At 41.0% G+C, this 19,942-nt stretch overlaps 1 protein-coding gene across 2 annotated transcripts in view; it reads left to right on the top strand.

Annotated features, from left to right (window-relative positions):
- The first annotated feature begins 6 nt into the window (after window positions 1-6).
- EPHB6 (EPH receptor B6) overlaps window positions 7-19,942 on the top strand; it is a 78,581-nt gene continuing 58,645 nt past the window's right edge. For both annotated transcript variants that reach the window (XM_014947546.1, XM_014947547.1), the window contains exons 1-2: window positions 7-468; window positions 18,287-18,505. In XM_014947546.1, the coding sequence (XP_014803032.1) occupies window positions 18,412-18,505 (94 nt within the window). In that variant the 5' untranslated portion in view covers window positions 7-468; window positions 18,287-18,411. The remainder of the gene's footprint in view (window positions 469-18,286; window positions 18,506-19,942) is intronic.

Consider the following 19,942-nt stretch of genomic DNA (forward strand, 5'->3'; position numbering starts at 1 on the left):
AGGAGCCCGGAGAAAGGGAAAAAGAGCAGATCCTAGGAAGCGGGAGGAAGAGAGACTCCTGTAGGAGAGGGATCCTGGGCGGGGAGAAGAGAGGAAAAAAAAAAACAACAAACAAAACCAACAAAAAAAATCCCTCCAACCGTTTCCAGAGAAGGGCCCTGAGAGGAGCGCAAGGAGCGGGACTGCCGGGAAGGATCCGACTTGTTGAAGGCATCGATCGAGGGCCCAGGGCTGTGGCCGGGGCCGGGGGACAAAGCAGCAGTGATTGAGAAGCGAGAGAAGGAGGACGTGGCGGCCGGCCCGTCAAGATGGTGCAGCTCACACGGAGGAAAATGGTCTTTGTCCAACTTTTCTGATGCCGGGAGGGCGGCACGGCACGGCACGGCTGCTGCGGGGAAGGGCTCCTGCCAAAACTGCTGGGGAGTAATGCCGGGAAGTGAAAGGGGTGTTGCTGGAGTCCTCCAAAAGGTATTGTGGTGGCGACCGGGCTCGGCGGGGAAGGGCATTGTGAGCCTGGCCGAAGAGCTCTTTGAGGAAAGGAGAGCCATGGCCGAGGAGATCCTGGGGTCCCTGCCATCCCTGGCGGGGTGACGCGGAACGGACGAGTCCCGCTTCTGAAAGGGATTAAAACTCCTCGGGCTGTGGGATTTTTGGCTCCTTTCCTGGTGTCTGCCGGTACCCGGAGTGCCCAGAAAAAGACCCTCCCCCCCGAGCGCTCCCCGCCTGTCAGGTGCCGTGTGTGGGCACGGAGAGAAACGCTGTATGAAACCGGGTCACGGTTTCTCCGCTCACGGGAATTACTATCAAACCCAGATACCTTCCACACACGCCTGGCGTGCTTGGTCTGCTTCCTATTCGTGGTGTTTTCTCTCCCTCTGGCTCCTCTCGAAGAGCCATAGTGAAATGCTGCCTTTGAAGTCTCCGAAGCAGGAAGGCAGGGGTAGATGAATGCTGGTGTAGGTTCCTGATCCTCGTGGAACAATACGAGGAAGGTTTTGTGGCCTTCTCTGTGGGTAGGGTCGTTTAATGCTCTTGGTAGAGGGTGGGGGGGGAGAGGGCAGATGGCTGTGTAAGTGCTTGTGGCAGAGAAAAGCCATGTTAACCTATTTTTCAAGGAGCTGATGCAAGTTACTACTACTTATGCTAAATGAATCTGCGAATGTGGGAGGGGCTGTTGTAATGGGTAATTTTAAATGTGCCTTTCATGGATCCACTGAGATGATTTTGCTTACTCTGAAGTTTCTCTGGCTATTGCCACGCTCATTCAGTTGGGGAGAAGACTGAATATCACCTGCGTCCCCACAAGTTATAGAAATAAGAGAGTAAAGATGGGGAAGCAAATCTTCCAAGGGGCATCCTTCATTGGCAGTAATATCAAGGGATGCAGAATGATGAGGAAGGAAAGTGAGAGGGCAAATGGAAACAACAAAGTCAAGATAGTGGCAAGAGTAGCTACCACTAGACACATCTGTTACAGATCTGCAGCCTCAGCTGGGATGAACAAGGGACGCTCCCTCCTTTCTTATTGTGTAGGTTATAATCAGAAAAGTGGAAACTGGATGTGGGTGCACCTCTTGTTTAGTCACAGCTGATTGACCTGCCCCAAGCCACTAACAGAGGATTTAGTGACTATTATTAGGTCTTTCTTCATTCACAGTTTGAAATTATTCCAATGTTAAGGTCCCTTTGGGAGCAGGAAAGGAAGAGATAATCCACAATCTAATCATCTGTGCTGTTCTTCCTCTAGAAGTTCATTCCCTAAATTTAACACCTTGCATCACTTCAGTTTATTTTGCTAGTGTTTTGGCAAGACTCAGATAACTGCACATAATTGCATCCTTTCCTTTTCTGTCTTTTGCATGCATGTCCCCTTAGCCAGCTTACACGTGTAGTTTTAAATTCCTTGATGTCTGTGTGTGCTCCTCTAGCAACTTAATGTTTTTACTTGCCTTCTGAGTTCTCTTCCACTTTACTTTCTTGCACTAAGCTGCACAGAACTGTTTGTATGGTCCTGTGTTTTGATACTTGGAAATACCATTGCTTTGGAGTATTGGAGCTTGTATGAAGCAGGATTGTATCCTCTCCTAATCACTGAAACCCTGCAGAAAGGCATCGCATCTTGCTTTGTTCTGAGGTTCTGAGCTCTTCCAAGCTGTCTGTGTCAAGAACAGCTTGGGTTATAGAGACTGTTTTTGGCAGGGGTTGGGTGAGAGATGCCTCCTCTCTTTTCTTTTGCTCAGGGCTGCCATTGTATTGTAATTGCCTTCTGTATTTGACTTGCAGGCTGACCAATGACACAGTGTAAATGCTTTTTGGGGGAAAGGCAGCTGGTGGCTCCAAGGAGACAGCTGCTTATTCTCCAGCATGCTCCCATAGGCTGCCAGCAGATGTGTCTGACAAGAGAGCCAATCCCTCAGTCCATTGAGAATTGTCTTCTTTATGCCTATACAAATTCACTGGGTACATTCCTCTTTGTGCCCAGGTGCAGATGTCTTCTCCTTCTCCCCTTTGATGCTGCATATGCCATACGCAGAGAATCACGTAAGAGATCACCGTAGTTTCTCACCTTGTGTGCCTACATTAAGATGGAGTTGCTCTGTGGTCCACTCTCTTTCCGTGGATACCTGCAGTGTTATGAGATGTATGCATACTTTTCCTCTGGCTTCAGGAATGCTTCCCTCTATAGGTCTGCTCCCCCTAAAACCTGCTTTTCCTTGTTACCCATGCAGTATCCCTCAGCAGCCACTGTGCAGAAGGTTCTCCTAAAGTCCCTACAGATGAGTGCAAAGTACTTCTAGACCACATTTAAGGTTGCCCAGTTTATTTTTATTTCTCATTTCTGTGGCCGTGTTGCGTATGTTTACTGCACATACGAATAATAGAAGATAGAAGAAGTAGAAACTGTTATGTATGGTCAAGCTAGATCTTTATAATGTGGTTTAGCCACCAAAAAGGATGGCAATATCATCCAAAAAGGGCGCTATTGTGAAAAAGTGATTGTTAAGAATATTCCAGATCGGCTGTTCTTGGTCATAAACATATAATGTTGGTTTTTTTTCAAAAAACTAAGACTCATTACTAGGAAGAGAAAAGATGATTAAAGCTTTAGGAGGAAACTCGTGAGCCTCCTTTAATTTTGTCATTATTTTCTCTTGTCTTTTTTCTTAAACCTGTTTTAAAATTTTTTTAATATTAACGTTTAATATTTACTATTTTATCTTAGTGTTTTAAAAAAAAAAGGGACAATTTACATTTTGTTAGGTAGTTTTTTATCATCTTGCAGCAACATAATTAACATGCTTTTTCTAGCTACTGACTCTACAAATTCAGCACTTTTCCAACTGTTTGCAACCTTATCATTTAGCTTCTGCCTGTTAAGTCTTGGGCTGGACATCCCTCATCTCCCCGTACTTCCTCTCTTTGGCAATCATGCAGTGTCATGGACTTCAGAGTGTGCGCACAGGTATAATTTATGTGGATTTTGTAAGTAATTCTGTAGGTATTGTACAGCACCAGACTAGCTTTCCGTCTCGAGTGGTGCCAACTGTGCTATGTAAACAGACCACCAAAAGGATAAAAACTCCTTAATTACTCATGTCACCCATGGTACTGTTGACAGGTGAGCAGAAAATCTGCTGAGTAAGAAAATGGCATTTCATGTTGACACTCTTCTCGCATTTGATTTACACAAGGAGTTTTAAACTTAGCAAAGAGAAGAACTGCACTAGTAGTTTCTTCTCAGAAGCATGTTGTGATTTCAAGAAATATTCCTCTGCCACCAAGAATAGTATTTTATTTAAAGTGTACTATTAATACATGTGGTCTTTAAAAAAAAATAAAAAGTGTGTACTTTATGGAGGTACTGGCATAATATTTTATAAGGAAGACACTGTCTTGCCTCTTAAAAGGTCACCATGGAGCAGGCTGATGGTCTTGTTCCAGAGGTGCTACTTGAAGCTTGCTCTTGACACCACTTCTGATAAAAGAAGCGTCTTTGGAAGTCGAGCTCTTCTAGTCACTGGTTTCAATTTTCCATGCCTCCAGAGACCCTTATGCATTCTGCTTCTCAGGGCTTACTTGTCAAGAAAATTTTTGTTCAGATGTTTCACATGCGCACACCCCCTCCCATATGCATGCATATATGCACATGCCCATGTATGCACATGACAACACTTAAGACAGGGAAAAAAAAAGTGCTATCCTGGGAGTAGAGAAGATGCTGGATAGTGTGAGAATGCAGCCTATCCAGTCTGAAAACTGTAGCCTGACATATGAAGGCTGGATCCTAAAGGTCTTGGTTCGCCTTAGGATGGAAATTCTTGCCAGCCCAGACCTGTATATTGAAACATACATGACTTCATTCTCAGACAGGCTTTTTCTTTTTTTTTCTTTCCTCCCCAAGCTTGCCAAATAAATGATTCCTCTGCTGATTCTGCAGTTTCCAAGTGCAGTTTTTTTCTCTGTGCCCTGTCTCTGGAAATTATCCAATGCGTTTAAGTCATGTAATTAAACTCTAAAAGCTAGAGACTGAGGACTACTGACTCTTTGTAACTTATTTCTGGTTTAGCATACCGGTGTTCCTCCAAGTTACTGTAAAGTTACTTTGAAAGCTCCCTAAATGACCTGATCTCTCTCCCACTTACTCTGAGACACTCACATGATAGGAATGCATTTGGCCCAGCTGACCACTTCAGAGGCAGTGTGTAGAATACAGACGCCTATGTGGAGGCCTTTAGCATCAGCCTCACCACAGGTTGTTTGAGATCCTGCGGATGTCTACAAAGGGAAGCAGGGTTCCTTGGCAGAACTCTCCAACTTTCTGAACTATTCTTTATGAAGAGGGTGGGATGTCACAAGAGGGATATTGCTGCGGAGATTCCTGGGCGGGTTTTGAATAATTTCCATTTGGAAATTGAAATCGGACTCTTTATAAAACTGTTTCAATTTCCAAATGTTAAGCTTCGCTCCTAGCTAGGATCAATTTGATTCCAGTAAGCAGAGTGCTTTCTGCACCAGGAAGATGTTTGAAATTATTCCTTGGGTTTGAGCCAGGAAGAAGCTGCTGGAAGCACAGCTGGATTGGGATGCTTGCCTGCAGTTGTCTCCCAGATGGTCCCTTCCCTTACTAATGTCAGTAGGCTTTGAGCTGGTGCCAGCAGCAATGGGAATGCAAATATGTACTGGCATTTTCACTTTTCAGTGAGTTTGCTAATCCTGTTTGGAGCATGTGTGGTTCATAAAGGGGCCAGCATATCAGCGTTTATCACTGCCATCATTAGGGTATCATCAGAAATGGAATAGTTCTTCTGAGAAATGTTCATTTAATTACTAGTGCAGAGAGGATCTTAGTGGCCTTCTCCTCCTCCAGTATCTAAGTGTGTTAGAAATTGGTAAAGGTGCAGTCCAACATGATTTGAGAACAAATTGTGCTGACCTGAGTATAAATTGGCAGTCTGTTACAATCTTCCAGATAGATAGAGGCTTGACAGAGGGAATTTTCTGTAGTTTGCATGTGTCTTGGTGTTGTGTTCTGCCGGGACATGTATGTGGAGTCAGATTCTGAAAAGTAATTAGCTTTCTTTTGGAGCCTTACTATAGCACCTTTTTGCTCAGGGCCCTAGGCAGAGCACTGGAAAGACATTTGGTGAAATAACGTAATGGGAATGATGTATGACTTGTGCTCCTTGTTTCAGTTAAAATTCCTCCTAACTCCAACTGGAAGAATTGTGTTGACATTTGCTTGTTTCTCATGGATAATTTTACCTGTCTTGAATTAAAAGTGGATGGTCTGCATCCACCTGCAGCTCTCTGGATGGTCTCAGAGAGCTACAGGTTCCTGCAACTAAGGAAATCACATTAGTGACTAGATCTCTTCTACCTGAAGAGAATGGCTTAAAAAAAAAATAGTTCCTAAATAGGTTCTTTTGATTCTGTCTAATGAATGGCCCCCAACAGTGTGTATGCAGTGACAGGGTGTAAAGAAAATGAATCAGTCTTTGGAAACAGAGTAAAACTAAAAATGTTCAAATCCTTTAAAGAATTAAGTTAAGGAAGTTTTACTCTCTTTGGTAAAATAGTGCTTACTGGACAACTCTAATGGAAAGTATCAGAGTAGACTCATTGAGTTGTTGTACCTGTCTTGCTTCTCTTGACTGATAGTATGCACCAGCCCACTTTGTCTAATAGTGTTATAAAGAGTTGTGTGGATAGAAATCAGAGTGAGAAGGGGGAAATTGCCCTAAAACCTCAGAAAATTCTTTTAGGATTAGTTTTTAGATGATTCTTTTGAAAAAGGCTTTGCTCCTCCCCATCCCTTCCCACTCCCAGATCATAGCAGATCAGCCCAATGTTTTCTATTATATTTTCTATTGTGCCTCAGAACCTGTGGTGTTGAAATTGGGTAGTCTCTGACTTTATGGCACTAATGCAAATGGGCTATTTGTATTTGACTGCAAGAACTTCTCTGCCATGGCACTGGTGAACTGGGAGCTCATTGAAGAGCAACAGAAGTGATTAGGAGGCTGTAGGAAAATTTTGACATGCTATTAAAAAGAACTAACTTAATGATGATTGAAAAAGGGTTGCTTTGGAGTATCTATAGTACTTTGGGAAACTTATTGACAGGATCCTAGGCAATGTGGCTAACGTAAAAATGCTGACTCAAATTGCCCAAAATAGGTGATTTCAGGTTCAGTATTAAGGCATGTTTTCTTCCAGAAGGGTCTAAGTACAGTGTGGGAAGTTGTGGAAGCCCTATTGCTTATGTCGTTTAAGAATATAACTAGGAAAGTTTAAAGGAATATACAGACAAAAATCCTGCAGTTGACTGGGGACTGTAAGCCAGATGTTGTCTCAATAAAGACCCATCCCCCTCTTTTAGTATCTGTTATTCCAGTCTCACCAGCAACTGGAAGAGGGACTACTTTTCTGATAGAAAATGCATCTTGGATCTGCTGTGTTACAACCAAAACTAGTCAGTATCCAAAGAAAGGAAGTGGTGAATTGTACTTGCTCCATTTTAGGTGTAATCCTTTGGTTTTGAAGTTGGACATCGCCGTACAAGAGCAGTGAGCCTGAGCATCCACACTGAGATATAAATAAGCCTTTGAGACACAAAGGAGGCAGGATGAGCTTTGAGATTTATATGGTATTGCTTTCATCTCTGGCATAACAAATAATACAAACATGCATTAGTAAGAGATGCTGTAAGCCTGAAATATCTTTCTGCTGCAACCCGCTTGGCCTTCACTTTTCCTCTTCAGACTTTTTCTGTTCTGCTGACGTATTAGTGGCACATAATGTTCCTATTTCCTGAGGGTGGGAACAAAAAACTGGAAATGTAGGAAGGAGGAGGAGGGAAGGACCCGAGAATGGAATTGGCTGCTCTGCAGGCTCTGCCAGTGGCAAGTTCAAATTTTTGGTGGGGCTCCCTAACCTGCTTTCATTACATGTGGGCTCCCTATGATGCTTCACTGAACTCAGCTAATTGTTTCACACAGTCATTCCCTTCCAGGTCATCTCTCTTTGTTGCAGCCTTGATCTTACTTCTTTTCTTCTAGCTGCCGTTTCTGCCTCATTGCTCTCTCAACTGTCTCCTAGACAAGGGCCAATTTTGGGCAACCTGATTCCCAAAATCTAAGTGAGAGCCTGGTCTAAGCCTTGAACCAGCATGAATCATTAATGTTGTCCTCTAAATAAATATCTATTGACAAAAGGTAAAAGAAAATTAGTGTTAAAGACCAAGTCAGATGTTTCTGAAGTTGAATGGGATCCTTATATTGTCTGTTCTTGTTGCTCAGTTCAGTCATTTAATAATGAGACCAAGGTACTATGAGGGAAGGAGTCTGAATCATAGAATAGTTTGGGTTGGAATGGACCTTTAAAGGTCACCTAGTCCAATGTGCCTGCAATGAGTAGGGACATCTTCAACTAGATCAGGTTGCTCAGAGCCCCATACAACCTGACCTTGAATGTTTCCAGGGATGGAGCATCTACCACCTCTGGGCAGCCTGTTCCAATGTTTCACCACCCTTATTGTAAAAATGAATGAAGATTATAGATTTGGAGACTGGATCTGAAGAGAGAAACACTGGAGAAATCATCTGTTTTCTTAAAGTTTTCCCAGAATAAGTTTTAGGTCTCATAGTTTCTGTGTGCTTGTTCTTACTGTGCCTTGAGTGACTGCTACCGAGGTAGCTCCCTAGTTGCTTGTTACTGCACAATGCAGTGACACCTCCTGCAAAATGGTTGTAGACAGACTATAGTTAGTTTGGGTGTGCAGTTCTGTAGAACACGAGGCTCAATCTAATGGTGGAACAGACAGAATTCCCATCTAGGCAAGCAGTGGTCATACAAGGATAAAAACCGTGTGGTAGAACTCTTCACTAAGCCATTTTCTCTCTCCCTCGTAGCTTCCTAGTTTTGTGCATGTATTTCCACATCAAACGCTCTAATTTGCATGCTGGAGCTAAAGCTTGTGTATTGTATAGCCTGTTGGTGTAGTCAGCAAAATTTAAGGTAATCAGCTTGACTGAAGATAATTTCTTATTCCCACTTCCATTGAGGGAATATTTTATGTTACAGGCATCTGCTCCAGCAACCTTATGAACTTGCAAACTGATATTTGCAATAGGTGTGGAGGTGTAATTGGACGGAAGCTAGCTGGTAATCAATTGCATGGAATGGCGCTGGGAAAGGAGGTTTGGACAGCAAGATCAGGGCAATTAGCAAATCGGCAAAGTAATTATGCTTCAGTGCTTTTCTGCCTTGTTTTACAAAGAAGCATTCTTTCCTTGCTTCTCTTAACAGGAATAAAACCGGTGATGATAAATCATTAAATAGTTTTAAAAATAAAAGTAGGCTCTATCTGCAAATGCAATTTGCCAGCAATTTGAGAACCAAGCTCTATGACAGCCCAAGGCTGTGAAACTGATTAAAATGGAAAAAAGTAGTTATAATTAACCCTTAAATCATGAACTACATTCTCTGAAAACCCAAGTAGCCTCCTTGAAGCCAGAAAGAAGCTTAATAAAAGAGCAGCACTTAAATGAAGATGTTTGAGTATTATTAGTTCTTTTTGTAGTCTGATTTGAAATGTCAGTTTCTCTCATGGAATGAAAGGCAATTTCAAAATGCAGGTAATTCCCATAGAAGTTGAACATTATCTTTTAACCAGCTGTTAGTGCTGCCACCGTCTCCTAATGGACAGCATAAGTTTGGATACTGTGAATATGAATAGCATGCATTTTTTGCTTATGCTAAATATTCTTTACAGTAAAAGCCTCATAAAGTCAAATGCAAAATTACAGATGAAGACAGTTAAGTATATTTTTACAAAAAGTGAACATTCTTTACCACAGCTGAAGAAAATCTTAATCCTTACTGAAGGGCTTTGCGAACTTTTGTCCACAAAGAACACTTTAAGAAAAGTATTCTCAGTTTGTTTTTTGCCCTCCATTGTATGTTTTGAGTGTTTGTGCATAGGTTGTGATTCATATGTTTATATCCGTGCCATGTTGGGCTACATTCTTAATTTAAAATGGCAAACAACATTAGTATAAAATATCCCTTTTCTTAGGCTTATCTGTATATTACTTTTGTAAGCCACTCTCAGTTTTCACCCCACCCAATGCTTCAGGCCCTTGATTTATTTTCCAGCATCCTGACAGTGCCTTTAAGCTCTTTTCGCAGCTCTGTGCTTGGTTTGTCTATGCAGATGCTCTCACAGACTTGGTCAGCAAATGTCAAGGTTATTTGTCTGATTTGTTGCGTTGCCTGTCTGGCGATTGCTAGCACTGTGCATGGCCTCTTTGTCCTTTTCCATCCATCAGCAATCTGAAATTGGTATATAATAAAACTTTATTTTCAGATGAAGAAGCAGCAAGATGAGTATTGCAGCATAGATGAGAACATGATTTTAGGGACATACTCTATTTTAGGGACATAACCTTTGTTTAGATACTGTTTGTGAAAAAGTTTTATTTCCCTTCCCTGTTTTTTTATATATGCCAAAACAGCATGCATGTTTTTCCTTGTGTTTTCAAACTTGTTCTGTCATAAAATTACTGTGAAATTTGAAGCGTTTATTTAAACTTGGCTATTGCCAGTTGTACCAGAAAAGGAAATGTAGATTTTCAAAGAAGTTTTACTACCATAGAGGTTTTTCACCTAGAAGTTAATAATGTGGCCATCTTCAGGGATACTTAAGTTGAATATCCCAAACATAACATTCTGTGCTTAGAATTTTGGAAATACGCTCTTTTACACAGTGCAGTGTAAATTACCTATTTTTTTTCCTATCTGAAGTCTTATGTCTTCATTTTGTACAGATAAAAGTATACTTGTTAAAGGTAAATCATACTTGAAGATGAAAACCTCATGTTTATTTCCACATAGATAAAAGTGCATTGCAAAGATCTGCACACAGTTGTACAGAAAGACGTTTCTTGAGAATTTAAAGGAAAATTGATAAAAGCACAGGGAATCCATATGCAGTAGGTGCAACTGTTGTCTTCTCTTTCCATCAAAGATATATAAATGTTATGGGAAGCTGCTGATTCTTTTTCTCCCTCTTCCTTCTGCAGTCTCTTTTATTTACTGTATGAAAGTTCAAATGGAGTAATCACTCCATTTCCTATTATTTTTTAGGAGAGTTTCTATCAGGCAATAATGGATAACATATATAACAATGCATTTCTTCACACTTTTCATTCTATAACATTATTAACATTCTAGAGCTGAGATTTTGCTTCCAGGTGTTAATGTTACAAACTTGGGTATAATTACTGGTGTTGCTTTGAGAAGTACATGAATTGCTATAAAAATTGTCAGTTAAGTCAAGACCTGTGGGGTGGGAAGAGATTATATTCAGGAGCTTTGTTGTACTTAAAGGCATGTAATTCAAGTACATAATAAGCAGGTGGAAGAAAGAATCCGTATCTTTAATTCAAAAATAATTTTTAAAAAAAATTACATCAGTTTCAAGAGATCAGTGTCCATCATGTTAGGCATAGCAGAAACATAATGGGGAGGCATCGAGAGAGTCTGCGGAAACACAGGGCAGCGGTGAATGAATTTTAGTTAGGAAGATAAACTAGGATCACAAACAAAGCTGTGAGGCTTCTCTGGCCAAGTATACGTCTCATGGCAGAGAAGAGACATTCAAAGGAAAACACTGTGGTTATCTAAAGAAATGCCAACACGGCCACCTGCACGGGTAGAAGACAGCACAGAGGCTCAGAATCTCCCCAGATACCTTTAGGCTACACCTAAAGAGTCATTTGGAAGGGGCTGTTCAGTAGTCCATAGCTCTCTTTTTTAAATTAGGACAGATCTTAGTCCCTACTGAAGATAATTCAGCTCAGTCTACTGACTGTAGAGGTTGTTTGACTGATTATACTTCTAATTTGGGCACCCTATCCGAGCCTCAAGGGCTTAATAAAAATTCATGAAAATAAGCATCTCTTGCCTTAAAGGGCTATGGAAGTTCTTAACTTGGATCCCACTAGGAAATGTATAATCAGAGCATGGAAGATCAGCTTCAAGACTCCTGATGTTTCCATGGTAAACAAGGAAATAAATCCCTTTCTTTGGAAAGCATTCAAAATCAACCTTTGGATTGTTGTTGTAAACTTAAAGAATTTCAAAAGACACCAACACAACCCTATTTAGATAATCTGTAAGAAACAACTGATCAAGCCAGCTAGAGGAAATCTTTTTTGAAGCACATTGTTGAGGAAGAATTCCATTAAGCTTAGTTACACATTAGCACTTTGAGCCTTTCTTTCAAAATGAAATTAATAAACTGAGTGGACCATAAAAAAACCCACAAGGCTTTGTTACAAACTCCAGTCTCCTCTCAGATATTTTTAAAGTATTTTGGAGTCATTTAAAGTAATCTCAAATAGTAACAGAGGATAAAAGGATATAATACAACTATTGAAATGATTTACATATTTAATTAAATGTTTCTCTGTACTGCTGTCTGTGCCCTAGTGATATGTTTTTTTTTAAGAAAAACACATTAACTTTGTAATATTAAAACCCAGAGCCATAAATTATGTGTTGCTCTCCCCCCATTCACTTCCTGTTTGGGGTGTAAAAAGATTTCTATGAATAGCAGTTATTGTAATTATTGTGTACGAGAGAAGGTAGGCAGGATTATGTCATGCTCAGTTTTGCACAGGCATTGAGTGACAGCTTTTCGCAACAGCGTTGTGAGATTTATCCTCGTGAGCTGTGTGACCTTAGCTACAAGGGCATCTGAGTGGCGAAGGAGCAATTACAGCAGGAGAGAACTGAGGAGAGAGGAGGGGAGAAGGTCTCTTGCTTGGTGTATAACATTATCGTGGTTCCCTATTTATCATGAATGAGAAGGAGTATTAATTCTACTTTTTGTACTCTGATGTACTCTGTACAGTGATGAATCAGTGTGCAGCACAAATTCATTGCAACAGTAGTTTATTGACTCTCCCAGATGTTGTGATTATTTATCTTTTTAATGCTTCTCACTGAGAAATAATATTAAGCCGTTATGAGTCATAGTGTGAAATGTGCAAGAGAAGGTAAAGAATTTTTGCTGCCCTGAAGAATTTTTGAGGTGCGTTTGTTTTACATCTAGATGCTTTGTGTGAGGAAGAAGTATGACAAATATGAGGGAAATCTTGAATAAAGTGTAGCAAAGGGAAGCTATACGCATATAATGATTTTTACTGTGAAATAGACCTAAAAGAGTCGGTTAACAATGAAGGAGGAAGAAGCATTGTTCCAGTGGGAGGAAACAAGATGATTTGGAAAAGTTCTTGGAACAGTTAAGAAGAATAGAAAGAGTAAAAATCTAGCATTGTTATGATTTCAGCTTCTATTAGTAGAACAATTTAAAATACATAAAAGTACTTTGTTGCACAGGCATAGATATCTTTTCAAATCTGTTGCAAGTTCAAAAGAGGGATTAGATGAATTCATAAAGAGGTACTAAAGGGAGTGGATGGGGGTGTGCTCTCTGTCAACCCTAGGCTTGTATTTGTGGATGCTGGAGGAATAGTAGGGGAGTGGACCACATAGAGGCTAGGCTTGCAAGCTGTCTCCAAATAGGAGTTCTTCTTGACACTGTAGACCTAGAGAAAACTTGGGTTAGATGGATGTTGATCTGCTTCAGCATTCTTTCTTGTGTTTTGAAATGTAGTTTGCACTAAAGTATACAGAATTTTTATTCTTTTGACCGCACATTAAAAAACATAAGTGTTCTTCCAATAAGGAAGACTGTCAGGAACTCTTGACTAAGAACTGACAATTTTTCTATTGTGTTGACAACCCCATTGTTTCCATTTGCCTTTGTGCTTCCTGCTAATTAGGTACTTGGACCAATATCAGAACTGGGTTTTGTACAAAGTAGTGCAGGATGGAGCATCCTCTCTGCGGTGGATCAGGCCCAGATTCTTTTAGGGATTAGAATATTGGAACTGACCTTAGGTCTCCAGTAGGAATCCTGGGCTATGGGAATAGTAGTTCTTCCCGCTGCCTCTGTTTTGCACTAATTTCACAGAACTCAATGAAACACCTACATTCCATTCATGGAGAGGAAGAACCTGCCAGGCCCTCATCTTTTTTCTAGGAGACTAGTGCTTTGCCTGAACAAACCCTAGCTTGTTTCTTAATCCCAAAGGCATGCCCGAATTCCTCCTGCAGAAGCCAGACAGGTGCATGGTTCAGATGAATGCTGAACTGCTCTTTGAGGTCAGGTTCTGCAGGTGGTATTTGTCAGAGGGGAATAGGGTCAATGTACATTGCTTTCTGATCAGTGGATACATATTGTCTGCATACGAAGCTAGAACATGCTTCAGCAAAGGTCTGTCTAAAGGTTTATGAGTGGAATCAAAAGGATTAGAGAGCAAGGGATTTTCTTTAAAGCTTAGGTCCAGCAGAACCTGTGGCCAAAAAGAGAATTAATGGAGTTTATCTAGTTGTCACTGTTCTTGATCAGTCTCAGACTGCCAGGCAAACTCAGAAGAGAAACTGCATTCGGTTCTAAGGAGATCCCTCTTAGGCTTGTCATGTGTATGACCACCTCCATGAAGGTGGTCATCTATTCCTCAAGACATATGCCACTGGGGTACTCTAAAATGAGTGACTACACAAACCTAGAAGCAAATCTGCTTCCCTTCTAATAAAAACACATGCACTGATGGAGGAGGATTTTGAGTCAATGCTGACCTGTTTAGCAACAGTAGTGCCCTGTCACTCTTCAGGTGTTGTCAGTGACAATGCTAGAACTTTGAGGGAATCCTTTATTTGCATAAGGAAACTGCTGCAGAGATACTGGGCGCGTGAAATGCTTCATGTTTGTCACAGTTTAGATACAGGATGGACACAGAGCAGCCCCCTTTGGGACAGAAATCTCACAAGCACAGACCTGTACAAGAGTCAGCTGTCCTAGTACATATGGGAGCACTATCACTGTCTGTCCTGTAGCACTGACATCATTTGCCTGGAGACTGGAGTTCCCACTTCAAGACTGAATTCAGAAAAAGTGAGAAATTACAGCACTGTCTCTGCTGGTGAGAAGAAACAGGCTTTAAACAGTGCCAGTTAAACTGGGTAGACTGTGTTTCACATTCAGAGCTTTCCGGTTGAAATGGTTTGTGTTTGCAGTCTTGTGGAGAAGCAGCTTTGAGGTGCTGGGCAAGAGCTGACTCTCTTCTGTTGAGATAGACAGCAGAAGAGAGCAAGGGAGATTCTGACTATATATAAGGAAGAAAAAAATAAATCCCCAGTAGTGTTTCAGCACTGGAACTGATGCCCAAAGAAGCTGAGGAATCTCCATCCTTGGAGGTGTTAAAAACTTGCCTTGATAAGCTTCTCGAAGAACTCTTCTCCCTCCTTGGTTGTTCAGCCCAGAAACCAGGATCCTTGAAAATACTAGTGATGATTGTATTAATTTCTGTTATTGAATCCTGAACATAATTAGATTTTGGCAATCCAGACACCACAGCGATTATGCCAAAGTAAACAATCATCATAGCATTGGTGAGTAGAATCATAGAATCATTCAGGTTGGAAGAGACCCTTGGGATCAAATAATGTAAGCAAATAACCTGTAATGTAATGTAAGCAAATAAATAACCTGGAGACTTCCATCTTCTGTCTCTTGGAGGTTGGTACTAAAGCAAAGGCAATATTTAACTGATCTTTTCTGACTGCTTGGGATCTTCACTGCTTTATAGGGTTGAATCACTAAAAGGCACTAGGATCCTCAGGACCTGTCATGATTTTCAGATGCTTTATGGTTTTCAGGACTTCCAAGGAGTTGTAAATCATTCCGCTAGCCAAGGAAGTATATGCCCCAAAATGGTTTAGAATCCTTTGTGGAAGAGTTAGCCTAAGAAGGACTGACAGCTGGTACATGGGTGGCAAGTTCTATGTAGCTGGAAGAGAGAGAGATTGAGAAGGGGTATTAAAGGAAGTTTGTTCAAAGATCTTGTGCAGGGAGGGTGTACTACTTTGCAGTTGGATTTAGAGGAGAATGAGGGATTCTGTAGCAAGGAGAGGGCATCCATCTGAAAGCAGTTTTGGAAGAAATAACAAGCTGAGAAGGCCATGGAGAGGTGCTTGTGTGGACAAGAGAAGAGGGTGGTTTAAAAGTTGGAATGGATTGAGGTTTCTGTTTAAGTAGTTTGGTGTAGGGAAGAAATAGTAGGAGAAGTGAAGAATGAAAGATGAGTGTCTTTGGGTGTAGTCAGATTCTGCACACATCAAGTGCTGGGGGGAAGGGCAGGGCAGTGGTTAGCAATTTAGGGGCTTGGTACTCTTTAATTCAGAGAGGCTAGTGCTTCCCTCCTACTCTCCCTTAAATGCTTCCATAATGTTATCCTCTACCCTTCATCGTGGAGTAAGCATTTTTCATTGAGGTGTGGAAGAGGTAGAATATTAAAAAAAAAACAAAACAAAACAAAATCAGATTTACCTTTTTAAACTGCTAAATCAAAACCAGCCTTTTGGTTTAACCACAATTTAAATCAGGGGAAAATAATTTTCCCATCTAATCCAGACAAAGGCTGTATGGCGCCTCATTAAGAGCAGTGCAGCTTTGCTGGGATACAGGGTCTGCCAGGGTAAGGTGAACAGATGTTGTAAGAGAGTTGTGCAGGTAGGGAGGGAAGGAGAACAACTGGTTTCCTAGCAGTCAGAAATGATTTTGTGTCTGCTTCTCGGTAGCAGGATTTTTTTCTGTTCTATCTATTTTGTGGTAACACACTGATTTCCTCCTTACCTGTTACCTAGTAAAGCCAAGTCTTTGGCCTGAGATCCAGCAGCCAGAGTATACTCGGGTTCTGTTTCCTGCTCTGCCACTCAGAAGTTATATGACGTTGAGGAGACCTGAATTGTGGGCTGTTTTCAAACCTTCTGCAAATGAATGCAGTCTCATTGACTGAAATGAAAGTTTTCTTTGTTTTATTTGACCTCTGTTTCGACATTTATTTGCCTTCAAAATGAATGTTTAAAAGTCCACATCTCTCAAAAGTTGGGTAGTGTTAAAAAAAAAGGATTTTAGATGTTACAAGGTTATAGATTGACTGACAGTACAAATGCTGAGTATTTGTAGCTCCATGTAGAAGCATCATTCAGCCTTGATTCTGATGTACCAGTCTCAGACAGTAGTCTTCAGCCCTGTTCCTGGAGAACACTGCTATGTGCTTGCATAGTTCTTTCTGTAAATAAGGGGTTTCTGATCATTCAGCCTGGAATATTCTCCTTTTCACAGTTTCATTCAGTGATGTTTCTCTTCTGTGCTTCATTAAATAATATGTAGTACCTGAATTATATCCATTCTCCCGTTTAAGCTTCATTTTTCCTCAGTTATACTTCAATGGTTTTATTTTTCTCTTTCCTCATGAATCATAAACCAAAGTTTTTGCTTCTTCTTTAGGTCCCCTAAGTAACGTTAAGTTTCCTTACGTAAGAAACGTAAGTTTCCTTACGTTCTAGTGATGCCCAGGATGCCTTTGGTTCATCTGTGCCTGGTGCTCTAGGTTCTCCTTAGGGGCAGTGTAAGAGGAAACTATTCCATCCTGTCTGATAATTTCTCCCACTCTTTAGTAAGGCAAATCAAATTGTACTCCATTGCCTTTTCTCATACTCCCCAGGCTGCATTTTCTCTCTGCTGTGCCAAACTTGCTCAAATCCCCCATTGCTAGATTTTCAGATAATTGCAGTGAGGTTGCCCCTTTTAATTACAACTCTTCTCTCTCAACTATTTCAGCCAAGTTACTGAGCCGTTTCTATATATTGCCTGAGACATTTTTCTTTCTCTTTAACTACGCTTCACTGTTTCACTGAAGACTTTGAAGTGTTTTCAAAGCTCTGTGCAAAGAGCACCTAAAAAAACAAAACATACTGGCTTTTTGCATATAACCTACATATTGCTGTGATATTTCTCTGGTGGGCTGAGAAATGGGAAGATGGAGCCAGAAATACCTTGCTTAGCACAATTATTGTGCTGGATTGATCTAATGCAGTGCTGGATTAGCCCAAATGCTGCTTCCTGACTGCAAGATAAGCCTTTATGTCAGGTTCTTAATGGTGATGGTGAAGTTTTGTTTGGTTTTGTTTGGATATTCTCACACTCAAGATAATAAATCTGGACTTGTGTGCTCTTTCTGGCTGTAATGCAGGTTCCCTATTTGACCTTAAATATCACAACCTTTGCTTCCTCACCTGTGACATATTAATGGGAAAAATGCTATCCAGCTTTAATAGTGTTTTACAGTCATATGGTTAAAGGCACAAATGCCTGCAACTGAAATGCGGTTTCTAAGTCTGTCAGCCATGCAGATTTGTATTGTCAGAAACGGCAAAAACTGTCCTGTCATGGCTACTGCCCTGCAGAGTCCTGAAAAGGCAAAGTGTAAATTGTAAGAGGCAGAATTTGGAAAGCATACAGGGGAAATGGAATGGACGCCTTCCAAGAGACATTGCCAAAGATGCAAAGGGTCAGGACTTAAGTAAGACTGCAGCTTATACTGTGGGACAGATTAACATTGATCTGGGAACCCCACTCTCACTGATGCCACGAAAGTCTCAAAATTTGTGTGTACACAGGGTAGAAAACAACTGGGACTGAAGCCTTGGAGGGTGGGAGGTGTGGGTATGTGGTAAATACTAGGTCTGTGCTACTCTTTTTCACCTGTATCTCTGAAGTAGTAAATGATGGAGGTGGTGTGTAAAAACTGTCAGTTCTGTGTTATTGTGACCTGATTTTTGTTTCCACCTTCTGTTTTTTCTGAACCAGTATTCCTCCATGAAGGTGTCTGTGCTTTGATTTTGGAAGATACTAAAACACGACAAGAAATCTGTGGCTATTTCGAGGGAGTGGTGTGTGTTTTTTGGAGATGGTGGTATCTACAGAGAATCTTCATGGATTCTAACGCTGGCATCAGTGGAAGAAGAGTGGCAGGAATGGGTTGGATCTGGATGGTCTGCTGCTTTCATCTAGTCACCTCGCTAGAAGGTAAGAAGAGATTTTATATAACGCAATAACTTAACAAAGTTTTCTCTAGACAGGAAAAAAAAGAAAACGTGTTCTCCAGTATGCATATGCTAGTCCAGATGAGCATTGAGCATGTCTTTTCTATTTCGAGGTTGATCGCTATCTCATGAGATGTAAAAAGATACTGTTTCGAGTGGGATGGACAAAGCTTCTTATGAAGGGTCATTAATGAACATTTCTACTAGCTACCTCAGAAGCGACAGTCTCAAAGAATAATCTTTTTGCCTGGGGAACAAGACCCTTGTTTATGCTTTGCACGTATTTGATTCTTGTGTTCCTGTTCTTGCACACTGTTTGTTTTGTGAAACAATCTCTCAGTGTTTATGCTGTTCTACAAGGCGGCTTCCAGTGGGCTGAAATCAGGAATTTTTGTCTCTGCCACCTGAACAACTTGCCTCATATAATAGATACGGAACGAATGCTTTGCATTAACAAGAAGAGGCAGTTGTGTTCAGTCAGCAGAGGAGGAGGGAGAGAGAAGCGAAGACAGGATAAAAAAAAAGATGGGCAGGGGAAAAGAGGCACCCAGAAAATGGGGGAAGAAAAAACAGATTATAGGAGGGAGGGTGATGAGAGCAGGAGCTAAAATGAGAGCTATGGGAGGGAGTCAGAGAAGGGCAGAGGTATTGTAAACAAGCCTCTTGTTTGTTCCAAGAAATATCCTTGCAGCTACATGTGCTCAATGAACTGCACTGCTTTGTGATGAATGTTTCTCTCTTGCATATGTGAAAGCCTCTGATAAAGGAGTGGAGGGAGAGAGGGAATCAAAGGGGGGAAAGGAAGGAAAGATATAGAGTAAGGCAAAGGTGAATAGTGTGACATCTAAGAAAAAGAGGGTGGAGATTGGGAAGAAAAAAATACTGGTTTTTTCTTAGTAGTAGTGAAAAGGAAAGCTTGTTAAAGCATCCCTTCTCTAAACAGGAGGGGGGATGCAGTGTGAGGGAGTTCGGAGAGGAAATAATTGATGTAAGATTACAGTACAAATTCTTAAATCTCCGCACCTCTTTTAATTGCTGATTTAAAAATGATTTTACAAAGTACAATGTTATTCCTTAGTGTAATTGGTAGAGGAACTGAGATAGAAAAAGGGAGAGAAAATGGCCATTCTCTGCAAATATGAAGTAACTCAGTGATGCCTGGAGGAACTCACATTTTTGGAATTCAGATATCACTCCTTAAGTTTGTAGAGATAAAAGAATTTAGAAAACACCGTGTGATACAGCTTCACAAATCTCATGGTTGAATTGCCTGGTTTAAAATAGAACAGTAAAATTCTTCCTATGGAGATGAAGCAGTGAAGTTGCCCATGAGCTGAATTTCAACCCTCAATTCAGAGTAAGGGGAGTCAGCAGCTTGCATTGTGACAGTATTACATGGCCCTAGCATTGCACTCCAAAG

Source organism: Calidris pugnax, unplaced genomic scaffold (assembly GCF_001431845.1).
Source record: "Calidris pugnax isolate Ruff unplaced genomic scaffold, ASM143184v1 scaffold175, whole genome shotgun sequence".
In the NCBI taxonomy this organism is placed as follows: domain Eukaryota; kingdom Metazoa; phylum Chordata; class Aves; order Charadriiformes; family Scolopacidae; genus Calidris; species Calidris pugnax.